Source organism: Labrus bergylta, chromosome 3 (assembly GCF_963930695.1).
Source record: "Labrus bergylta chromosome 3, fLabBer1.1, whole genome shotgun sequence".
NCBI lineage: Eukaryota > Metazoa > Chordata > Actinopteri > Labriformes > Labridae > Labrus > Labrus bergylta.
This window is the reverse complement of record NC_089197.1, coordinates 11,555,785-11,581,138: the sequence shown is the minus strand read 5'-3', so window position 1 is coordinate 11,581,138 and position 25,354 is coordinate 11,555,785. Positions and strand designations below refer to the sequence as shown.

The window sequence follows — 25,354 nt, the reverse complement described above, 5'->3', positions numbered from 1 at the left end:
AATTAATATTCACTCATATTACATTTTTATATCAAATTATTACAACACTTGCTTTCGCCTATTTCTTAGGAAGCTCGCTTTTTTTTTTTTAGATATGTGGGGCTGATGACAGAGGTGACTGTTTGCAACAGTAGATGGTAGTAATACTCTAGTTTCTTGAATCTGCTATAAAGGTACTACGAACTGAAGAAGACGAATGGACCAATGACACGCAGCCATGCCCACACGCGGAAGTGTCCGACACGGAAGTAATATTTAGAATTTTGACTGCATGCATCCGCCTTGCTACTTTAAAACACAAGAGTTTCAGTCCGGGCGTTAATGTTATCAGGTGTTACACAGACAGACTGAGGTGTTTGTGTGCGTGGAGCAGGTGTACACATGGCGTCCGGAGGAGAAGCATTGTTCCGGGCGGTGGAGACGCCTCTGCTGTGTCTCGGTGCTCTGACCGCGGCCTGGCTCTCTGTGTGCTCCGTGTGCCGGCTGCTGTCCGGGATCAGGGTGTGGGTGCTGGGGAACGGACGGCTCGTGTCCCCCGCCAAACTGGGCAAATGGGCAGGTGAGAAAACTACTTAGTCATTAAAAAAAAAAAAAAAAAAACAACTTTAATACGTTTATCTCAACTGAAATAAGTAAAAATAATTGCAAAATAAGACGAACGAAGACAATTATATTGAATTAAAGATAAATAATCCTTTCCAAATATCTAACCGGAATTAATATGTTGGAATTTGTATTTTTTTTATTTTTTTTTTGTTGTGCATGGAGGTGGATTTGGTTTCGCACAAAGTTGCGCTCACATGAATTATTAAGAGCAGCAACAACACGGTGATGAATGAGCTGACTATACATGACTTTGTCTGTCATCCTCCTCCTACACAAAGCAGGACAAGCATCACATTGTGAATCCTGGAGCGGCAACACAGTCAGAAATCAGCATAAATATCATGCCTGTACACAATGCATCCTTACAATGTGTGTGTGGTGTGTAGCCTATGTGGTCTATCTTTTTTTTAATTATTATTTTTTTTTGCTTTTTATTAAATCAGTCTCACATTTCTACATGTATGCCCAAGTTATTTTGTGTCACAGTGAATGTAAAACATAGGCGACATAAGACTGTTCACTGACCTCTTCTGGTTGAAAAATATAAATATATTGTTGCATCTCCAGACCCACATTTGGCATGAATGTACATGCAGCATTGTGTACCTTATCTAACCATGTACTGATCTCCAGCGAGCAAAATACCTCAATGTTGTTAATTTTAGCAAACAACACTTTTTAAAAATTTTTTTTTATCAAAAAGCCTTTAAACATTGCATTCATTTGATAAAACTCTGCGGTCAGAGATGAACAAACACATCTTTTATCAGTTAGATAACGGGCCATTGAGCAAGCTCCTCTGTCTGAGGACGCGCATTTCATCATCTGTACAACTGTCAGTATGACTTCTAATGCGTCTGTATTTAGACAGCCTTCATCACAACTTAACAAAGTATACTACACCCACTCACAAAGTAGTTTGGTATTAGACTCACCTTCAATTTGAGATTAAATACGATGTTTAATACATTCTGAATGTTTTATTTCAATGCATCTTATTGGGAGGAGTTTCTAAAGTTGTACTACCCGCCTGACTTCAGAAACAAACGTTTAGTTGACCTAATTTACAACAATGTCATTAACTTTGAATGCATCATGTACATAACAAAGGAATCATTTAGGGCAGAGCTGTTGTGTTGAATTGCATTAGATTGAGCAGTTGTACTAAAGTGAGCGATACATGTATAATACAAGAAGACCCAGTTTATTTGCATTTGTGCCATTAAAAAAAAAAGCAGTGCCATGCTGTGCTGTTTCAATAACTTAATAGTTCATACTTGTGATTGTCTGTATCTGCAGACGACAGTGTTAGTCTCTGCTGCATTATGCAGGAAATAAGGAATTGGCAGGAAATGATCAGCTCCTCGTCATCGGACGTAAACGCTTGTAAAGCTTGTGATTGGATTATGGCTGGAGGAGGGGATTATCAAATCCGACTCTGACTGCTGTCCATCTGTGCAGCCTGCTCTCAGTCCCGAAACCTTGACGTTTGAACAGACTGCTGGGATTGCTTCAACGTCAGATGGTCTGATGTGCAAAGTTCACCTCATAATACACAAACGGTCAGATATGAGAAGTTTTCTAAAAGAAAGACAAGAGAAGGAAAGATATACAAAAAGTGCTCTGGATTCAGTGATATTACACTGCAACCCACAAAGAAATCACAAGATAAAAATCCATTTTGGAGTAAATTTGCCTTGCATATTTTTAAGCAGTCCTTAATTATTTTTGCATGCTTTTTATCCTATTACTTGCACACATTGCTCCTCAGTATTCACCATTTGATTCCGAGTCTCTATTCACAGTGTCATGTGCAGTCACAGACGCATCAGTCTGCGAGAGGAACCCAAGTGTTTTGTTTTTTTCAGGTTGCAGAGCTGCGGTTGCCTTTTGATCTTTTGGCGTGCAGCTAAAAATGGAAGCGCAGCATCACGCGGGTGTTTATTTTTGGATCACACATGCAAAGTGATTCAGAATACCCAACGAGGCGAAGGAGCCCCCCCCCCTTTAGCCTCTGCTGCCGCTTTCATTCACAAACTTTGTCCCAGTGAAGTGGACTTGATTGAGAGGACGGCCTGATTATGTAACCAGGAACTGGAGCCATTCATAAATGTGATGTAAGAATGTCAGGATTCCGGTTCACTGGTACCCGAGTCTAACGTTGTGTGAGAGTAAGAAAGTGAGAGAAAGTAGAAGAAGTAGAAGTAGAAGAAGAAGAAGAAGAAGTCCGTGGTTGTTTAACAGACAGCCATTGTAATGGCATCATAATCAGAGGCATTCAGCTGATGTTTGACTTTTCACACTGACTGATATTTCATAGAATCCAACTTCAGGCTTTGGAATGATGACAGTAAACATTTTTGCAAATTATGTTTTTAGAGAATTTTTCATTTTAAATATGAATATTACATCAAATTAATAAAAGTACACGGATATGAGCTTAGCACCTTTAAATACAAACTATTGAGCATTGTAGCTAGCTTCCTCCTTTTGAATTGGACTGTGAGGTTAGGGTTAGCCTTTATGTTGCACATATCAGCATGTAAGGCTTGAGCATAGTTGCTAATCCAAAAAAATGATCTTCAAATATTATAAAAGTAAATGCATATAGAGTTGTCCCAATTGTTCTTGTTAAGTGAATGTGCATTATTGTACCTTTTTTATATTAGGGCTGCAGCTAACGCAGTAAATACTGACACATTCCCATTGTATATGGGAGCATACAGCAAAGGGCCAAGGTCGGATTTGAACCCACTGCGATGAGGACTGTAGCCTCTGTTCCATGTGCGCATAACATAACCGCTAGGCTAGGCTATCCAGCGACAAATGTGTGTCTTGTTATTTCTCAAGGTAAAAGAAAGCAAAGTCAGTACGTAAAAAAATGACTTTTCATTTCACAAATATGGGATAACGGTAGAAGTTGCTCAATATGCCGTACGAGATATGTTCTTTATTCCCCGTCCTTCACTTGTGTCTAACAAAACAATGACGCTGGCTAACATCTCCACCATCCAAAGAGCGAAGCATAGCGTGAGACTATCACGAGAACACCTAGCCAGTCTAACCTACTTCTTCAGAAGACAGCACCTCCTAAAATAGCATCCTGTTTTATTTGACTGAAGGGAACATGCACTCAGCTGTAAAAGCTTTTTTTTTTTTTTGTTCTGACTGCAAAAACAGTTCATTCTTAAAACAGCTAAAAATAACCCGGCCTATGTTTTCTTCATCACAGTGCCTGCAGACTCTCCATCGCTTCCCCTCCTCTTCCCTGTGCTATTTTTAGTTGCCCCCAGGATCCCCCATGTTCGTGTTTGTCATTCTCTCTCTCTCTCTCTCTCTCTCTCTCTCTCTCTCTCTCCTCTCTCCTCCCCCTCTCCCTTCTGTTTGGCTCGGCTGCAGCCCCGGAGGATGCTCGGCACCTCGGCATCATCTGTACTCAGGAAGATCACACAAAAGAGTAGATGGGTACAGCAAAGGGCAGACAGACCAACGAGGAAGAATGAATAATGTTGAAATAGTACGGTCACAACGTCTGCTTAAAATAAACAATATTTTCTCTGCAGGGATATTTGTGTCAGACATTGGCAACAGCACAAAGCTTGTTATGAAAAACATCCTATCAGGTGTGTATTACTCAGTTATATAGAAAAAAATACCACATCAACAATATTAAACATGGTTTATTCTTTGTTTATAGAAGCTAAAAATGTAAACAAAATCAAGCTGTGCATCAAAACAAGTGATAAGATAGAGATGATAAACTTATACGGCATCAACGCTGACACTGACCTTATTAAGAGGATCAGGTATCAGGCCGTTATTTGACCAGTTCCAGTGGCGGTTGTAGATTCTGTTGGGGTCCAGGGCAAAAATCTATTTTGGGGGGGAGGGGGAGTGAATGCTGTCAGATGTGGTCCTTTTTAGGGAGGTTTCCTACTGTCATTGCAAAAATTTGCACATTGTGGATCGCTGCTTTAGTTTACATTTTGTCAGCCCTCTGGGGCCCCCTACTGGTCAGGGGCCTCCAAGCAGTTGCCTGCCTTGCCTGTTGACAAGCAGCGTCTCTGACCAGTTCACATTAAAAAAAAAATACTTCTCGAATCAATGTCATTATTCTCCCGTTGCCATAGCAACCCTTGGCCTCCTGATTTTTTTTCCTTCCTAGATGAAAGTGAGTCTTGTGCAAGCTGTGAGTTTTAAAGTTTTAAATGTTCTAAAATCGGTGAGCAGAGAAAATATTTGGATTGGTACATTTGTACTGTCAATAAAATACCAAGCGAGATTATACCAATATCTTTTTATTTAGTATACTCAACATTTGACAACTGCTAAAAAAAAAAGAAGAGGGAGCAAAAAGTTGAAACCTGCTCACTCCTTTCAATCATTTTCATTTTCAGTCTATGGAGGGAAATCTACTTTTGAGTTAAAAATTGTCAGGGTAATAGATGCCAAAGTTTGTGTGTGTTAATATCTTCTTCATTTCTAACTTAGAGTTTTTTTTATTTTAAGCCTTTAACCTTTATTCTGATAGGACAGAGTAGGAAGTTGGGAGAGAGAGAGGGGAAAGGAGCCGCAGGTCGGACTTGAACCTGGGCCGTCGCGCTTGAAGGACTACAGCCTCTGTACATGGGGTGCGAACTAACCGCTAGGCCATCTACACCCCTATAACTTAGTGCGCTGATCTTTATTTGACTTTGATTGAAGGTTTTTTTTGGGGGGGGGGGGATTTATTTTTGGGCGTTTTGTGCCTTTATTTGAGAGACAGGACAGTGAACAGAGTCGGAAATCAGGGAGAGAGAGAGAGAGTGGGGAATCGCATGCGGGAAAGGAGCCACAGGTCAGATTCAAACCTGGGCCGTCGCGCTTGAAGGACCACAGCCTCCATACATGGGGCGCGCACACTAACCACTGCGCCACCAACGCCCCGACTAAAGTATTATTTTTTTAATACGATCTCAGCCCGTCGGTTCACTATATGTAGTACTCAATGAGCCTACGAGTCTAAAGGCCCCTCTAGAGGACCCTATAGGCTTTACAGCTCACTGTCATCAATCCAGAGTGATTGACAGACGCACTATTGTTCCTATCTTAAGTGTACTTAAGTAGGTCAGAACAGCGCTATATAAAAACAACAAGAATTATTGCACGCATCTGACCCCGATAACACAAGATGCAAAGCAACACATAACTTTACAAAAGGATAAGTTCAATGATGTCTTTTGAGCCGGGCTTCATAGGCTACACAGGGACATGTTGTATTGGCCTGACGCTCCATCCCACTCCTCTTCCACTTATTGTTATATTTAGCCAGAGGTGTGATGAATAGTTCCTCTGAAAGATGGCAGTCGCTATAAATAGACCCCTGCTGCTGCTGCTGTTTGTGCCAGGCAGTTCCAGGGCATCCGCTCGCTCGACTGCCACCGATGACAGAGAGGACCTAACTTTCCTCCTCCTTCCCTCCCTCCCTTCCCTCCCTCCTCCTCTCTCTCTCTCTCTCTCTTTCTCTCTATCCTCGTCCTTATTCACCTCGGCTGCGCTCCCATGTTCCTCGTCCTGCAGAACATCTGGCTGCACTGACATTCAGGCCTTTACCCATAACAGACCATTTTTTTTTTCTATTTTTCTAAAGCTCTCCAAGCATCTGGATTCTTCACCTGTCCGTCAAACTGTCCACTACCCTGACGTCTTTATCACCCCATTATGTTGTTTATAACGCCCTGTAGGTGGCGCTCTTTGTCTTTTTTTCATCATTGTTTGCTAACATTGCTTAGTATTTCCAAATTTGTTTTCCTTGATTATGGGGCTTCTTCTACACTTCAAACCAAGGAAAAACAATGAGAATGGTTATTACTTTAACACACACACACAGCAGGAAATATTCCACCCTGGTTGCAGATTTCTTAAATATATCTATTTATGTAAAGAAAAAGCCATTCAGCTCGAGCTAATGAAGCACATTTCAGATTAAAGTGAGCTCTGTCTTTGAGGCAGCAGAGCTAACAAAAAGCAGGAAGTTCTGTTTAATCTGCCTATTGCCACAAGTTAAAGGCTTCTTAGAGATTTACTCTGAACGTGTGGATCCTTTCTCTTCGTCTTGTTTTGTAAATGCCCAGGGGAAAGTGTGCAGTCACCCCCGGTATGCATACTTATGTCCAATTATATCCTCAGCTTTGTACGCTTTGGAAAAGGCTCCTAATTACCAATATAAGAAAACACAAAAGGACAACCTCTCTTTGTCCGTTTAATTAACTATACATTCTATATCTTTCTATGTTTTTAATATTTGACTTGTATACGTTCTGGTGCTCTAATTGTGTCTCTGTCTGTTTCTCCCTTCAGTCGTGACGGGGGCCACTGATGGGATTGGGAAAGCCTACGCTGAGGAGGTAAGAAATGTTCACTCTCCTGACCTGAGTCATAGAGAGAGAGAGAGAGAAGGGGGGCGGGGGGGGATTTGGTGTTTGTCTCTCGTTCTCTGTCAGACTCAGTTAATTTTACATAAACATGTTGGTTGTGATTTCAGTGTGTCTGTTGGATATATTGTTTAGTTTTAGTTTTTTATTTTGGTTTATTTTCTCCTCCCTTCTTTGATATCGGGAATCTTTGCAATTAAGTTTATTCAGATCAAACTAAATCAATTAATTATTTTATTTAGAGACAGGACAGAGTCAGAAATCAGGGAGAGAGAGAGTGAGGAAAGACATGCGGGAATGGAGCCACAGGTTGGATTCAAACCCAGGCCGTCCGTTTGGAGGACCACAGTCTCTGTATATGGGGCGTCCACGCTAACCACTAGGCCCCACTCGACTCTTTATTAACTTAAAGTATCCGTTTAGCAACTATACTATATTTAACTTGAGTATGCTGATTGGGTACCAAATGCTCTGTCACAAGGATAAGCCTAAAATAAAAAACTTTTCCAAATGTTTCCTTTTAAGAAAACGTTCAGACAGACACTCACACATGTTTGCTTTGCGCTTGCAGTTTGATGTGTTGATGTGAGTGCACACATTTGCCAAACCACATACTCAACAAAAAAAAAAAAATGACACTGAAAGACCTGTCAACTGAATGTACAAATGTTAAAGCAAATCACAGGTATCAAACAAATGTCAAAGCTGAAAGAGCGAGGATTACAGTGACTCAGTGACTGGATTATTTCAGGACAATCTTTCAAATTACCAACACAGAAATTTGAGGTAAACACTGTATTTAAAAGAGATGTCTCTTTTAGGGCCCTTTTGCCTTTATTAGATAGGACAGCTGAAGAGAGACAGGAAATGTTTGGATAGGAGAGAGTGGGGGAAGACATGCAGCAAAGGGCCGAGGTTGGATTCAAACCTACGGTCGCTTTGACGAGGACTATAGCCTCTATAGATTAGGTACGGGACATAACCGCTCGGCTGTCTGTGCTCCGAATAAATTAGATTTCCATAAACACACTTTATAAATCCGTCTCACAATGTTATCTACAAACCTCCTGAAACAGTTCACCTGGGTGGAGTTCTGAATATTCAAGTACTTGGGGAAGGATTTTTGAACAGCCGATAATCAGAAGATATTCACAACAGAAGAAAGAAGATAGACACTCCAGACCAAAGTGCTGACTTGCATCACCACGCCTGTGTGCATTAAGTGTCTCTTTTATCCAATGTGTGTTTGCAGCTTGCCCGCAGAGGCTTTTCCATCGTGCTGATCAGCCGCTCTCAGGAGAAGCTGGACGATGTGTCCAAGGCGATCGGTGAGTGTTATGTCTTTTATATTCTATATTTTTATTGATTTTTCAAAATGCACTGTAAATAGAGGAGGGGGGGGGGATGTTGACTGGAATGAGTGAAATGAAGAGGTTTGTGGAGACGTTTCATCTTGATATAAATTGATTTGCCCCATCAGTTGAGCTTATTTCAGGTTTTACAGTCAGAGGAAATCAACAGTAGCTGTGGTCCAAGAAGTGCAAAAGACTAATAAACCGTTAAAAGAAGACCGTCACCAGGCTGGAATTCAGTCTTGATAACACACCATTTATCCCTCAGAGGAAATGTTGTAACCATATTGCTCTGTGAGACCGTCTCACAGGGCAAACAAACAAATGAAGGAGGTTGCGTTGAATTGCACGTTTTCCACAACTGATCTTTCTAAAGAGAGGAGCAGCAGCTGGACTCTGATGCTTTCGGTTATGAGGCAGTAAAGCCTCCTACTGGAGCTGAAAGTGAATCTGTCCAATTAAATGAAAGCTTCCTCTTGAGGGAGGGATATCCTCATTGATGAAGAAGGATTTTATTTCCCTTCTGCTCTGCTCTTCCCTTTCCAAGTGACTGTTAGTTAGCAGCAAGGCCGTCTCTCTCCCCCCCCCCCCCCCAAACAAAAAAATGCATTGAATCATGATCAGGATGTGAACATACTTAACACAAACCGGTTTATAAGCACCGTTAATTTTTTAAATCTGGGTCCATGGGCCATAAATTGACACCATTTGAACAATCAGATAAAGCCCCAGCCAGCCGTCAATTACCCTCGGATTAATTAGTGTCAGTGTGGTGGTGACTGCAAGGTTATCTAGCACGGTGGCTGAGGAAGAAGGGAAGAAAGGAGCGAGGAAAACGTGTTGGACAGAGGCATCGTGGTGATAAAGGAAAGCGCTTCTGCTGTTTGGTATTATTTGGGATTAAGGAGAGATGTTACAAACAGAGAGGCTTGAAATGGAACAAACTTTAATATTTGCTAATTAATCACTCAGCATATTGTCCTAATGTCTACTTAGCAGTTTGGCCATTTTTAAATTCTTTACAAAAAGGAGTGCTGACTATTTCAGTTTTTTTGGTTTCTAAAAATGCATAAAAAGTATCTTTCTGTTCCTGCCCTCAGCCAGTAAATGTGGTGTGGAGACCAAAACCATCGCAGCCGATTTCAGCGCTGTGGATATCTACTCGAAGATTGAAGACGCACTCACAGGACTGGAGATTGGAGTTTTGGGTAAGCGTGCAGCAGATGCTTCGGCCCCTTCTCTTTTCATAGAATTCGATTAAAGGCCATACAAAATGTGAATTCCAGTCTGAATCATCGAGGGTCTGCAGATATAAAGAATGTTGTGCAATCACAACAATGATAAACAGACTTCAGGTAGCCATGGAGGTTCATGACATCCTGGCTTCTTCTGCCCTCCTAAATTTAGAAGGACGAGTTCTGGGTTACCGTGCGGCACCCGCTCAGGCCAGCGTACTTTTCATCCACTTGAATAAAACGGAGAAGATTAAAAATGCAGACTCAATCCGAGGCCTACAGACGTCAGGAATGTTGGATAATGCACTTTTCATGTTATCATGGAGGTTAAGTTAGCTCGTCTTTTTCAGCCCTTTGCTGCCCTCCTAAGATTAGGAAGAGGAATAACACTCCACATATCAACACAGAATCAGAGTGTTGTGTTTTCTTTCTTTTGTCACCAGTGAACAACGTGGGAATTTCTTATTCTTACCCTGAATTCTTCCTCAACGTCCCCAATCTGGATTCTGTAAGTTGAAGATTTTTTTCTATGTGCCATGAACGTATAAATGATTCTATTATACAGACAGATTCAGAATGAAATGGTAGTACAACATTGTACAGTATTGTAATTATTAGAAGTGGTAACAACAGCACACCCTATACCATCTAGTTCATGTCCTTGTGTTTTGTTTCTTTAATTATTTAAATAAAGTTTAGATTTCAAAAAGGTTCAAGTTCAGATTCAGATTCTTTTATTAAGGGGAAATTAGTTTTGCATCAGGAGCACACAGGAGACAACACATAGAAGGACAACATCAGCGTAAAACCCAAATGAAAGCAACGTTAAAAAAAACTCAATCAAGAGCTCAAACCAAAATAGAAATGTTTACTAAGATATGTAAAGTACAATGTTGAGGTGTTTTTCTCTGAGCGGCAGCATCGTTTTTCAGTTGTTTAGAGAGCGTCTGCAGCAGCAGTCAGACGCCTGGAGTGAAACCACAGAGCCCAGCGTCTTTTTTGCTCCGAGCACTCAAGTCGAAAATCTTTAAACTTTTCAGAAAAGCCATCTTGACGTCACGGTGCTCTTTTCCAAATGTATGGTATTCGCCGTATTTTTGCCGCCTACTGATCCTGTCTTGTACCCACATCCTCTTTGCTCCGTGTCTGATCGGTAAATAAACAATCTCAAATAAAAAGCGTGCAGTTAAAAGTAACGGAGCCGGGTCGGTCACACCGCAGCCGTTGTCAACAGACTGTTGTCATAGAGACGTGTATGGACGTGCAGCGCTTTCTTCTCAGTGCTTCATTCAAGCGCTCCTGAGTGCACAGCCAGCGCTTTTCTGCCTGAAAAAAGGCCAGGTGGACACAGGGCCAAAGGGCTAATTGCTGTTTAATATATGAATTGCAATGGGGCCAAATGAGACCTGCAGTCTTTCAGTGCAGATAGAGATCTGACAGTTAGGAAAACTGTATTATTTTGGTCAGCTGAGTAAGACCTCATCAGATACTGAAAAATATTTGTAATGGATTTCTTAATATTATTTAATAATTTCTTAAAAATGGCAACAAGTAGCAAATCCCAAGTGATGCAAAAAACCTGGTGTAACAGCAGCAGACGTGGAGAGAAGTCATGAACTCAGCAAAGACACACTGTGGTGAAATGGTGAGCGTTACTGTTCAGAAGTTCACTTTTTAAGACACTGTGTGCACTGTTTCATTTTACAGTTAGAAGAGATTATTACAGAAGTGAAATTATTGTTCTTCAGGGTTTAGAGCTTTTCAGACACTTCAGAAGAAATCTGTCCCTCAGAAAAAAAACAAAAAAACAAAGGGCAACATCTTCAATACCAGCAGTTTATACGTAATGGATAAGGCTGTCAACAAGTTGAGTGAATGCACAAACACACAATATGCTAATAATGTCATCATGCTCCTCTTCTTCTTCTTCTTTCAGTTCATCGACACCATGATCAACATCAACATAACGTCAGTGTGTCAGGTGAGTGCACTTCTTTTAAACTCTGATATCATGAAGGCATTTGACGCTGATCAACAGAATAAGGTCCCGTCTAAAGTCACACTTAGTTTTTACATTTTCAGTTCAGTGAGATATAGAGTAGAAGTATCTCTTTGGGTAATTACAAACCTGATAGCCCAGCTGTCACTTGAAGAGACTACATTTTTTTTTTTTTCCACATTTGTTTCAAAAGAATACAAAAGTTCAAGAGGTGTAAATGCTCTGGTATTTGTTTTCACACATGCACTCAGGAAAATGAGTCGAGTGTGCTGCCTCTGAGAGCTCGCTTGTTCTCGTGTGCACTTCTGGGGGGGTGCTTTCACTGTCAGGCGGGAGGGGAGGGTTTTAAAGAGACATGGGGGGGGGGGGGGGGGGAAGCCACAGAAAGTGGATGACACAACAGAGTCTGACACTATGATGACAGTTCTTGCCTTTACATCAATGCTACATGTAATCAGGGCTGGGAATCTTTGGGTGTCTCACGATTCGATTTTGATTTTTGTGGTTTCGATTCAGAATCTATTTTTGATTCCAACCGGTTCTGGATTCATGATTAAAAGTCTAGATTTGGAATTTATGAATATCAGAAGATAAGAATCTTGATTTTTACATAAATCGACTTTTTTCCCACCTCTACATATAATGTATCAACAAATAAGTTGAAAAGAATATTCCTGTAAGAAGATAAGAATAAGAAAGGCTTCACTATGTGCACTTCTTTGCTCTGGTGGCGTGATATAATCGTCTACAGCTGTGAGTATTTCTGGGTGTTACCTGCTGTGCTACCCATAAGCTCACTCTGACTTCACACAGAATCTCACTAAGAGACTGGCAGGAAGAAGTCTTGGAGGAAAATCATCCGCTATCATTTGTGTTCACACTAGATGCTCACAAACATTTTAGGACATTTTCAGGAATGTGTGTGTGTGTGAAAACGCCAAAGTACTCCTCTGCTGCCAGCTCAGAGACCTCCAGGAGATATTTGTTGAATCATTCTTTAAGTCTGCTCAACACGACTTCTTGTGTTTGTTGTATTTTCCACTGTGATGTCTCGGTTGACTGTTGTGTAGTTAAGTTTGCCCAAGTGGGTTAAAAAGGCTGAGATCCACTGTCGGACAGTCTCATCGGCTAATAAAGAGTGCTAACACACACACACACACACACACACACACACAGCACTGCGTAGTGACATAAAGCACAGTAAGTCACTTCCGTCCCTCTCCTCCATGTTCAGCATCTCCCTGAGCAACAGCTAAAGTCCACCCACTCTCTTAGCGCTTAATTTATGTCATTCAATATTTCTTTAAACTGCTCCCTCTGCTATCATTATCATTTCCTCTCCCTCTCTCTCTCTCTCTCTCTCTCTCTTTGTCTTCACTCCACACACATCCCACATACACGCACACACACACTCGAACACGTTTAAAAGAAAAGTGAATGCACACCTCCGCACACTTGTCCACAACCCACAACCCACACTCTTTTAGAGACTCTTTGTCGCTCCAACGCTTTTACTCTGTTTCTAACACTTCTCGCCTCCTCTCTCTCTCTCTCTCTCTCTCTCTCTCTCTCTCTCTCTCTCTCTCTCTCTCTCTAATTGTTTTTTTCCAGATGACTCGTCTTGTTCTACCTGGGATGGTGGAGAGGTAAGTTTGTCTGACTTTAGCAGTAAGTGGCTTTTTAATACATCATGGTCATCTGTGACTCTTCAGTAATTACCGGCAGCATGAAGGCATTAATCAGCACACATGGCTGGATGAATAATAGCTAATATTATTTAAAAAAGATGCAAGCACAGGAGCACTTCCTGGACGCAGAATGAGTTAGTTTGAGGGGATCTGTGGCTAGTAATACATGTAGAAATCACAACAAACAAATACAATTAGCTCTTTTCAAAACAATCAAATTATTTAATTTTAGGTGCATGGTCTTTAAACAAACTCTTATAGGTTTTAGTATGTGTAACAAGCCTTTTTCAGGAACTCACACAGATCCAACAAGCCCTTTTCATAGAACAAAAATAATCTCTTGCATGTATAATCTTTGATTTTTTTTTTTTAAGTAAAAGACATCCTGCTGGTTCAGGGTTTTTATGTCTGTCATCTTTTCTTATGGAAGAAAGGACATATATTTACTTCTGTCAGTCTCCAAGATACGGGTCTATACAGGGTTCCTTGATTGTCTTGAAAGATGTTAAGGTCTAGAAAACATCCCCAAATGTTTCCCCATTTCCCCAGACTCAAAAATAAGTTTGAATACTGAAGTGTTGCCAATGTGTTTATGCAGTTTAGACAGGTTGTAGCAGTTTTCAATAATAAAGACATGATATGACCCAATATTGGATGCCTAGATCCTCTAATGTTGTTGCAACAAGCATCAATATCATTTGAGTTTTACTAGTATCATATCAAAGTTTGAAATTCTGGTATTGTGACAACCCTAGTGCTTTTTATTTCTCCCTATATCTCTGAAACGGGGTACCAAGTTACTTGCAACCAATTGTATTCAGAAGTCTCATATTTACTTGGATAGAGTCCACAAGTGTGCTATTTTATTTCAGTTTAAATAAACATCTTCTAGGTCAGCGATGAAGTGCTCAAGGTCTACAGAGTAGAGTTAGGTTGAAGCTTTGAATAACGGAGCAACATTTAACTCAACAATGGGGAAAAAAACGTGGCACAACAGCCAGTACAGCATAAGAAGAAGGCCACTGAGAGTGTTAATCAGAGAAGCTACCAAGAGGCACATGGTATGTCTTGAGGAGCTGAAAAGATCCACAGCTCAGTTGGAGAATCTTTCCACAGGAAAACTATTAGCCATGCTCTTCACAAATCTCCCCTTTATGGACGAGTGGGGAGAGGAGAGCTGCCTCTGAAAGAACACCATAGTTAATCCTTTTTGGAGTTTGCCACAAGCCGTTCGGGGACAAAGCAAATGTGTGGAAGAGGGGACTCTGGCCACATGAGACCTTTTTTTTTCCCCCCTGGTGCAAAATATTATGTGTGGCAAAACCCAACACTTCACATCACCCTGAGCACACAGTCCCTTCAGTGAAACACGGTGGCTTCAGAGGCGTCATGCTGTGTGGATGCTTTTAATCAGCAGGTCCTCTCAATCTGGTCTTCAGGGCAAGATGGATGGAGCCAAACACAGAGGCTTGAGACTCAGGCAGAGATTCACCTTTTCAGAAGAACATTGAAGCCATGCATAAAGACGGAGCATAGCTGGAGCTGGTTTACAGAAAAATATAATTTATTCCTCAGAGCAACCCTGAAAAAACCCCAGACATTAATCCAGGGCAGAATCTGTAGCAAGATTTCACATTTCTGATCACTAATAACCTTTTCACATTTGCAGGAAACTCCGGAAAAATTCCTGATATTTGCCAGAGGAGCTGTATATCAATCAATCAAACTTTATTTATATAGGACCTTTCAGACAAATTAAATTGCAGTTCAAAGTGCTTTACAAGAGTGCAGAAAAGTTATTGACGAAAAAGTGGTTTATAAAATCACTGAGAGACTAATGCACACCATTAAGACTTAAAAAAATTGAAAAATAAAATACGACACATAAAAGCAATAAGATATTAAAATGAATACATAGAAGAATATTTAAAATTGTAGTCGAATAAAAAAGACAATACAGTGATGTTAAGATTTGAATTGATATAAAGCACTATATAAAAGCCAGACTGAATAAATGAGTTTTAAGATTGCGTTTACAAATCTCAATATTCTCGGCTCCTCTCAGACCCTCAGGAAGGTTCTTCCACAGTCTCGGAGTTGCTCCACAGTCTATGTGAACCCAAACAAGCCACATTTTTCACTCGGACTTCCCGCAGAGTTTCTTCTGCTAGAACCCTCGTATTTTCACCCCAGCAAATCCAAGTGAGCTGATGTGAGAACGCAGCAGGATATTCTGCGGAGAATTTACCTCGAGCGAGTTGGAGGGGGGAGTTATATTTCTATACTGTGACACCTGCAGGTGCATAGTGAGTGTGTATGCACACACAAACGTTACGATCTCTTTGCATGTAATTAAACGGCTGCATTACGTCTAGTGTTGACATGTGATTCCGTTGGACTACACATAGCATTGATATAAAGGCAAATATTGTCATTTCAGCGTCGTATAGAGGACTGTGTTGCTTCGTCCGCAACTTCCGCGTCTTTTTTTTGTACCCCTCCCGTCTGACAGGGATAGTCTCCAGCTTTAAGGAGCATATGTGAACAGCCAGGTCAGGAGCAGTCCTCCTGAAATGATCTAGATCTTTTCAGGAGTGCATATGTGAAAACGCAGACTCGATTCAGTCTAGTGGGCGACAAATTTCAGCCTCTAGGCGTGAACAACTGTTAGAGACATAACCCTTAAAGCCTTGTTTCTATGATGAAGCCTTGTAAGAGTATTTTTATTGAGTTTTGTTATGCTGCAGTGTTTCTTAAATTCTCAAATCAGTTTTCAATTGTGACACCATATCGTTTTTTTTTTTTACTGTTGAAGGAAAATATAATAATAAGTGTAGTGATGTTATAATAATAGCTTTGATGAATACAAATTAGGCCCCTGCTTAAATGTAGAATATTAAAAGTCCTATATACCATTACAATATTTGTCCTTGTTTACAGTGACACACATTTTGGGAGAGTATTAAGTCGTGCGGGGGGGAGCTCCACTGTGCCTACATGTCGACCTGTTTTTAAGGGTTTTAGTTTAATGACTTGGTAGGCTGTGAAACTGAATTGTCCTTCTGGGATTACTAAAGCTGTCTGAATCTAAAATGTAATAATACAGTTACTGGAACTGCAGCAAAATGCAGTTTTTTACCATGTGATGACTCGGCAGGGGGGGATTGATTCTTGTGCATTCAACAGATGTCTGCCTTTCTGTCTTATTTACTGTTTGCATTAACATTAACAATATGCACCTGCTAAGCATAATGCATCTGGGTTAATCAAACTGATACTATCCCAGTTAAATCAAGTATTTTATGTCACCATGCAAAGAGTGAAAGGGGAGTGAACACTACTGCAAGGCACTGTCCTCCCATTAAAAGGCTAAGGTGTTTTATTCCATGTCCTCCTTTTCTCCCTTTCTTTGTTTTTATTCAGTGTAAAAACATTTAACTTGTGTTTACAGGAAGCAGGGGGCCATCCTCAACATCTCCTCTGCCAGTGGCATGTACCCTGTTCCTCTCCTCACCGTCTACTCTGCCTCCAAGGTAACATCAGTGCAACGCTTTACGACATTTTCATCCAGTGTCTCCAGCATCATAAACAGTTTACACCTCGCCATATGCTGCGATCCACGAGGAGAAAAGACCCTTGTCTTTGTTCTGGTGTTATGAATTATTCTGTCTAATATCCCAACATACACTGAGGTGAAACGTATCTTCTGGTGACAAAAGATGTTCAACATTTATTTTGTTGTTGGGATAAAGGGGAGGGATGGTCTTTTTTCATATTTGCCGTTTTTATTGTTGAATATAAATAAGTGGGTGACTAACTCAGGTCCCGAGGTAGTGCTCCAATTAAAACTGTTTATAGGAGCATGTGGCATCATAATGTTTTATAACTGTCTCGTGAGTTTGTGAGCTTAAAAACAGCCTGCTGTTCACAGTTTTAGCTGATTAATTTGCCTTGGTCTTCAATACTGGGTCATGGTTATGCACTAAATCCTGGTTTCTGCTGCGGAAGTTTAAAAGTGCTGCTCGAAATCCATCCTTGGAAACCTTTAGTCTAATGCTGGATTTAACGATGTCAGTTTATTACCACTGACAATAACAGGAGTTAAAGAACTTTGCACATGAACTCTGTTACGAACGGGCTCAAAGAAAGTGACAAAGGAGGGTATCACACATGAAACAAGGTTTTAAAGGAAGTTACTTTATTATTAAATGAACTCTTAAAACAATCATGTTTATGTAAATCTGACAAATCAGTCATGAATGCAATGTATGGATGAGTGTAGTGCGGCAAATGAAGCCGATGCGGAAGTCCAAAATCCTGCAGTTCATCGAGTGTCCACTTGAGTCTGGCTCCAGGAACACAGGAAGTCACACACACACCACAGACGTTTTTACCGCAGAAATAAACATGTTTACAGCCTGGTACAAAAAACTAAATTCCTCTGATTAGTTATTGTCATCACTGGCACACACTGTACGGGGGGGGTGAAATAAAAAAAAAAAGGCTTAGTTTTGATTTTGAAAACGATACGTGTTATCCAAAGTTAGGCGCGTAGCTGACATGAGTGACAGGTGGGCGCGATGTAACTGTTCGTCAAGAGGCTTAAAACCCGCCTCAGCTCCAGCTCTCAGCCTGTCGTTAGGTTGACTGACAGTTAGGCTGAGACAGGATTTCCAACATGGCGGCTGCTGCCGATGAGCCTCCAGAGCCCCCCCTGCATGAACAGATGGGTGACGTCACTCAGGCTTCGTCCATTAATATTTCCAGTCTATGGTGTAGTGTCATGAAGTGCAAACAAAACCAAAGCAGCTGGTGAAGGCCTGTGAGGAAGAGAGGAGAGAGAGATGTCAGAGTGGAAGCCACTGGCCTGATGGACTCTGGTGTACACAGTTCACTGATGTCCTTCCTGACTCCGCCTTCTGTCTGCCAAGACACGAAGCCGATCCAACCAAAGACATGCAGACAGATGGCGGGACGTCACAACTCTCTTTTGAAAGATCTTTGGCCTCTTTTATCTCACCATTATGTTAGTTTTGACCTGGCGTTTTCTTTTACAGGCATTTGTGGACTTCTTTTCAAGAGGACTTCAAGCTGAATACAAGAACAAAGGCATCATTATTCAGGTGACTCATTAATCAAACAACATAAGTTATTATGCTACAAGACCACTAGGTTAAATGTGCTTCAAAAAGTAGTTATAAATATATTTTTGTAGATCTTTATGCTTCTCTCAGAGTTGAATACGTTTAGTCTGATCACTAACGAAACTCCACCAAGCTTGAAAACAAGAAACATTGTTTTTTTAATCGTTCAGCTTACATGTTTTTCTTTCCCTCCCTCAGAGTGTTCTGCCATTTTTTGTTGCAACCAAGCTGAGTAAAATCCGTCGGGCTACGCTTGACAAGCCCAGCCCAGAGCGCTACGTTTCAGCCGAGCTCAACACCGTGGGGCTGCAGACTCAGACCAATGGCTACCTGCCCCATGCCATTATGGTAAGTCTTGGTATGTAAAGCTGGAGGAGAGAACAAGGAGAAGATCTTTTGTCAAGAGTCGACTTCCGCAAGAAGTTGATGTTAATTACCTCATAACTGAAAGAACTCAAAAATGATGGACAAGGAGTCGGCTATTACCCTTTTTTTTTTTTTTTAGCTGAGCATAGTTTGAAAAGATCCATCAATCATCTCACGCTCTTGATCCAGAGCTGCAGAAGGTAAAACACATTTAAGATGGCAGCAGAAAAGGTTTATGTAACTATTTCTTTAAAAAATAGAATTATGTTCTCTTTCGATGAGAAAACATCAATGAATATCTAAATATTTAAGCTTTTTTTATTCAATACCTGACAGTCTTTCCATTGCGAACAATGTTTTTCTGTTGGCATCAGATTTTTTACTGAGGACCTTCACGTGTTTGTCATTTAAAAGTGACAACTAATATCAGAATGAGTCATGATCTGCTGCTCGTGCCTCAGTCAGTTGGAACCTAGAATCCCGCTGAAAGCCAAGTCTTCCTCTGCATATTGTCCTTTTTATGTAATCAGCATGACGAATTGAGATGCAGCTTCGGTGTCGGGCCGTGGAAAGAAACATAACAGTGTTAGCACTCTGACACACACGTGTTTCTCAGTACAAGAGATTCTGTATATGCTGACCACTCTGTACAGTCTGTAAAGCTTAAAGTTTGATACAGGTACATTAGATGTGTCCCAAACAGAATTTCATATGATTCATACTCATGTGACTTCACATTGGGAATGTAGTACGATCTAAAATCTTAGTATGCAACTTTGTGTATGAGATAAATACCCTGATGTATATTAGATCGGCTAGAAGTTTTAAGTATGAAACGGGAGCATACTGGTCGTACAAACCCTCCCCCCCCCCCCCTCCTACATTTTACACGTTGAAAATAATAGTAAAATGACTAGGTAGTTGTATTGTTGTTGCACACTAACAGCCGTATTAGTATGCTGTATGTCGTATATATATTTTGAGTATGTAGCATATGGTTTCGGACACAGCCTTTGTATCATATCATCATTGTGTTGTATTTGTAAACCTCCTGAAATGTGTGCATAGGATGGACGTACGTTTTATAGGTCTGTCCATCTATTATCTTTACCGCTCTTACCTCGGCTGGAGCTGATCCCAGCTGTCGTGGGGCGAGAGGCGCGGTTACACTCTGGTCGCCAGAAAATCAAAGGGCTGACATGTAGAGACAGACACACCTACGGGCAATTTTTAGAGTTACCATTTAATCCAACGAGCATGTCTGTGGACTTCGGGAGAAAGCTGGATTACCCGGAGAGAACCCACCCATGCCCGGGGACAACATGCAAACCCCCCCCCCCCCACTGAAGGGCCCTCCCTGTAATGCGGGAGATTCAAACCAAAAACCTTCACGCTGTGAGGAAACAGCTCTAACCACTGCACCACCGCGCAGCCAAATTTTATAATGATGTGTGAAATTAAAATTGGAACTTGTTATTCTTAGAAATGCTTGGAGTTACCTACAAATGTCTCTTAACGTCATTGTTGAAAAGGCTTTTGTGGATTTGGGTTTAAAGGACCAAAACGTCCTCAGGCTGTAATGTCAATGTATTCAAAAGAGCTGCCTACCTGCTCATCTCCATTGACTTAATTAATATTGTGTCAACAGTAGCTGAAGCATCTGTCACATGATAAACCTCCTCTGAAATAATGGAGTGGGATGCTCCACTACCTTTCACTATTGTCTTCGTCCTCTCGCTGTAATTACTCCGAAATGAGGAAGTCTTCATTGATGCAGAGGTTACAAAGAGCAGCAGTCGTTGTCTCCCTCCAGCTCCTCCATGTTGTGTCCGATGCTGCTGTTGTTATGCGACCTGAATATCAATATTCATGTTTATTGATAAACATACACAGAGCAATACCCTCCCATTACAGCTTAAAGGTGGTCAATAAATCCCATCCAGCCCTTTGTTGATCCTGTGCAGTTTCTACATAAATACAGCAGAGATCGTGCCTTTCATCAGCCCCCTGTATTTCACTCTATACCACAAGCTGCAGACAGTTAAGTGTGTGTGCTCTGATTATCTGATAATCTCCCTTCAGTTGTGCAGCACAGCTCTGCCACGTCTCCGAGTAATAATTGGGACTGCAGTAAAGCTGCGAACCTCTTACGTGCTCGCAAACAACAATAGATGTTCTGTCATCTCGGCTGGAGTCAATTAGTTAACATATTTCTCGGCTGCACAATAAAGATGTCGTCTTAAATGGCTTACAATAAAAAAAAACAAAAAAAAAAACAGTTAAGTGAGGGGTGCTTCACATAAAGCTACAAGCTCATATGTGCATTTAAGTAGTGGGAAACATTTCACACCAATTCATCCTGTTGATGGGTCTGCTGTGAAAATGCCATCGACCAACCAGGTAGCATAAATGTTATGTAGTTATGATAAAAGATAGTAAGACTCGTATTTTTCGACCAGACAGGTGTGGCCTTAAAGCAGAGTATCTATCCACAGTAAATGTTTGATAAAAATCGATTATCTTTAACAGTTTTACCTTGGTTTAAATGAAGCATGATCTTACGATTGTTTTAAGGTTTATTTTGAGGCCCTTTATGCCCTTATTTTAGAGATAGGATGATGGAGTCATACACTGGGGAGAGAGGGGGACGCCGGTAGACTGGTGGTTAGTGCGCGCGCCCGATGTACGGAGGCTATAGTCCTCCAAGCGGGCGTCAAATCCGACCTGTGGCTCCTTTCCTGCATGTCATTCCCCACTCTCTCTCTCTCTCTCCTTGATTTCCGACTCTGTCCACTGTCCTATCTCTAAATAAATGCATAGAGAATTAATCTCTCTAAAAGAAACTGGTGAGAGAGAGCGAGCAGGGAACGACATGCTGGAAAGGAGCCCCAAGTCAGATTTGAACCCGGGCCGCCAGTTTGGAGGACTACAGCCTCCGAACATAGAGGCTCTGCACACCGACCACCAGGCCCCCAACAATCTTAAGATTTAAAGTCATTTGGCACATAGCATGACAAGAAAGCATTTAGGGAGAAAAGTATTGGGAGATATTAACGTAATTGGATAGCAAGTCAATGAAAAGAATCATTTATGATGCTTCATAAAACTGCTCTTTATTTAAGGAGAGAATTAAACACAGCAGGGGGGGTCTCCTCGGCTGTTAGAGCTGCCATGCTATTGTCTGCGAAGCTGTCGAGTCAAAGCCGACTTAATGGACATTATGGGTGAAGCAGAAAAGATTTCATTGCTGTAATTTGAACTGCCTCCTTGTGCACAATATCTAAAAATGAGATGCAAATTTGGTGAATTTTTCCTGCAGGGTACGTTAACCACATTGTAGATTTGACTTAAGTCTTTACAGAGAGTAAGCATGTTTTCCTTTTAGTTTCCTAAAGACTTGTTGGATGTCAAAATGTGAAGACGCTGTAGGGACTTTCTTTGTGGCATTAAAATGAACAACACAATCGTCTGAATTTTCCTTTCCTTTTCTCGCCACAGTTGTTGCTCCTGTGGGCTGGACATTAATAATGAATGCTAATCTGTTATTTGTAAATGCCACCAGCTGACCATGTAATTTCCCTCTGTAGGGCTGGGTGACTACAGCTCTGCTCCCTGCCAAGATCCTCAACAGCTACGTGATGGGGATGGGTTTGTCCCAGCGCGCTCGTTACCTCAAGAAGCAAAAGCAGGGATAGATGGATGTGCCGCAGCAGACAGGGGAGGAGGGGGGAGACCAGCTGTGTTAACGACTCATCGGACTACCATCATCATCACGGACCAAGAGGAGGAAGCGTGACAGTTTCTGGGCAACCACCCTTCACACGCTCCCAGTTATAGATGAGGCCAAACTGGCCCCAGTTGCCGCCACATGTTTTCCATCCGAAGCAGTTGAGTGAAAAATGCTGAACAAAAGTGGTGGTCCTCATTGAGTGATCAGCTTTAATGAACGGAACACTAACATGGAAACTCAAAAGAATCCCAACAGCCTGCAAAACATCATAGAAAATGAAACCTACACGGTGATGGCGTAAGATAATTAAGATCTCTGAGGTTGTCCTCTTAATGTTTGAGCCTCCTGCGAGTATGTGAACCAGCTTTTTGGGCTGTGTGGACTGGCTTAAAGCTATTTAGCTGCACACTGTAGTTTTATGATTTACTTAATGCTAACACTTTCTAAAGAACTTAAAACAATCACTTACAGGCTGAATGCTTTATTTTGTGATCAGAGCTATCTCATCTCGTCTTTCTATTGGATTTTTGTTTCTGCAATATTTTCTTATCAGAAGGTTTGAAGCGCTCAGTTATTTACCTTTTCTTTTTCTTCAGAACCGACTTCAAATCTTTGCCTTTTGACTTCATTTCTTCCTCCCCAGTATTAGTGCGGTGGTGAAAGGGACAGCGTGTGTAATCGAACCAAACTACTAACATGTGGAAGATCATTAGGAAAAGGGAGAGGTTGGTGGTAGAAAAATCAAAATGTATGTTTTTGTCACTTGCTTAATTGTTTTATCGGATTCATTGTTGCGACCGGCGTTGTGGTCTGGTATGAATTTCTGTCACATTGCAGTCAAATATTCCTGGAAAAAAAAAAGAGTATGTGCTTTGTTCATGTGTTTGTGCGCGTGTTGAAACAAGTCCATCAAATGTACATTGATCTCAGTTTGCTCACTTGTGTAATTGGATCGAATGTCCAACCAAACCATTGAAGCTTTGTTTAAAATCTTCAATACTTACAATGTTTGACTTTCTCTGTGTGAGTTTTGTTGACTCGGTTGTGTTCGTTCAGAATGTCAAATAGAAGTCTCGTTTCATCAGCGTTAAGTTCTACTGTTTACTCTACATGGAAAGTTTGTACTTGACATTTCACACACACTAAACTGTTAAAGTGAAAGGGGACCAACATCAGTTTTTGAGGCCGGTGCTTCTCTCAAGGGTAATGGTATTAAGATATCTGTCTGGGGGTGAAAGCAGAGCAAACTAGAACCATTAGTATGTACTGACTTTAGAAAACTGCTTTGCATTTGTCCTTGCAGCCGTCAATAAATATCCGTTTCAATAACTTCATCCGCTCATTTGTGTGTTCCAGCTTCATGTGCTCTGTCTCACCTTTCTTGTCACTAGTGTTTTAAATCACATTGGAGTAAAATTAAGTGCATGGAGGGGAACCAATTGTAGCCGAAATCCATGAAAAAGGTTCTAACAAGGGACAATTGTGGTTAAAACATCTTTAATGTCTGTAAATCTCCACCTGTGTCGAGTTCGATCTGTCTTAAACCTTTCTGTAAAAGGTCCACAAACTCTTCTGTGTCATTAAAATGCTTCATATATATATATATATACCCGTATCATATGTGACATCCTTTTACAACCTTCAAATCAGCTCCGATTACCTCCCTTCGTGATTGAAACCGTTATTCATAATTTTCACAGTCCATCCAAAATGTGTTGCTTTTTTCACGTCCTGCCTCTTCCCTCCCAAACATCGCTGTCCGGTTCCCATGCCAACAGTTTCTGGGAGATTATTCCGGTGCACCAGTATGGGAGCTGCGGAAATGTGTCATCGGCGCGGATGTAGGAGGGGAGAGTGTGTGGAGGGATGCCCAAAGGAAGAAACGAGTGGGTTGCAGGGATGTATATATATGAAGAGGAGCTCAGTGGTGATCACAGTCCTCTCTGCCTGCTCAGAGTAACCGAGTGATTTTGCAGAAGAGAGCACATTGAGAGAAAAACAGGATCTCTTTAATCATCCTTCATCAAGCTGAACCCTCAGGACTGATTTTTAAATCGCTCTCTCTGACTGAAAATTGCATTTTTTTTTTGCAGATTATTGTCATTTTTGGGGGATTTTTTTTTTAGCTGATCAGCTATCAGTGATCCCATATCCGTGCTCCTCTAGAGCTTCAGTGTCTCCAGCTTTCGCGTCCTTACATTTGGGCCACCGTTCACCAGCATGGCGACCAGCATGGACACGCTCCCTGCCCATCTGCTGCCTTTGGTGATGGAGGAGTTCCCCCAGTCCCTGGCCACAGCTTGTGTCTGCAGGGCCGGGCAACGTGAGCCCCGCCTTCGGTGCGTACAGTGTGGCATCATTGAGGAGGAGGAGGAGGACTGCTCCACCCTGGAGGAGGACCAGGCCCAGCGGTCTTTCCTCCAGACCGTGGAGAGCCTGAGGAGGAGCACCAGATGAGCTCCTCCAGAGGAATTTTCTCGCATGAAAAACTGTGACGTGATTGACCTATTTGGCTTCCCTGCAACCAGTGTGGGTACCAACAGATGTCAACAGTATTGTCGGATGTAGTCTGTCCTGACTCCCAACCCCTCTGATGGTGGTGATATTCTGGTGAAAGTGTTGCTACTGGTGGATACCATTTATGGCAATGAATGACTCTGCGCTGACATTGAAGACTTTCGATGGAGTGAAAGTGCTTGCAAAAACTCTAGTTTGCATAATTATTTTACCTTTATTTTTGAAGTACATATTCTTTATTGTGCAATGATTTTCTGCAAAGCATAGCTTGTATCATTCACACGACTGCATTTATTTTTCTTCA

The 25,354-nt window shown here is 41.4% G+C and overlaps 1 protein-coding gene across 2 annotated transcripts in view; it reads left to right on the top strand.

Annotated features, from left to right (window-relative positions):
* Nucleotides 1-241: 241 nt before the first annotated feature.
* hsd17b12b (hydroxysteroid (17-beta) dehydrogenase 12b) overlaps nucleotides 242-25,354 on the top strand; it is a 25,173-nt gene continuing 60 nt past the window's right edge. Inside the window, exons 1-11 of one of the 2 annotated variants that reach the window (XM_020643208.3) lie at nucleotides 242-559; nucleotides 6,946-6,992; nucleotides 8,272-8,347; nucleotides 9,472-9,579; nucleotides 10,050-10,114; nucleotides 11,543-11,587; nucleotides 13,217-13,251; nucleotides 16,745-16,826; nucleotides 18,351-18,416; nucleotides 18,636-18,785; nucleotides 22,391-25,354. The exon at nucleotides 22,391-25,354 is cut by the window's right edge and continues 60 nt beyond it. In XM_020643208.3, the coding sequence (XP_020498864.1) occupies nucleotides 382-559; nucleotides 6,946-6,992; nucleotides 8,272-8,347; nucleotides 9,472-9,579; nucleotides 10,050-10,114; nucleotides 11,543-11,587; nucleotides 13,217-13,251; nucleotides 16,745-16,826; nucleotides 18,351-18,416; nucleotides 18,636-18,785; nucleotides 22,391-22,498 (960 nt within the window). In that variant the 5' untranslated portion in view covers nucleotides 242-381 and the 3' untranslated portion in view covers nucleotides 22,499-25,354. Of the gene's footprint in view, nucleotides 560-6,945; nucleotides 6,993-8,271; nucleotides 8,348-9,471; nucleotides 9,580-10,049; nucleotides 10,115-11,542; nucleotides 11,588-13,216; nucleotides 13,252-16,744; nucleotides 16,827-18,350; nucleotides 18,417-18,635; nucleotides 18,796-22,390 lie in introns of both variants that reach the window. The other variant, XM_029279203.2, reaches the window with a different exon arrangement.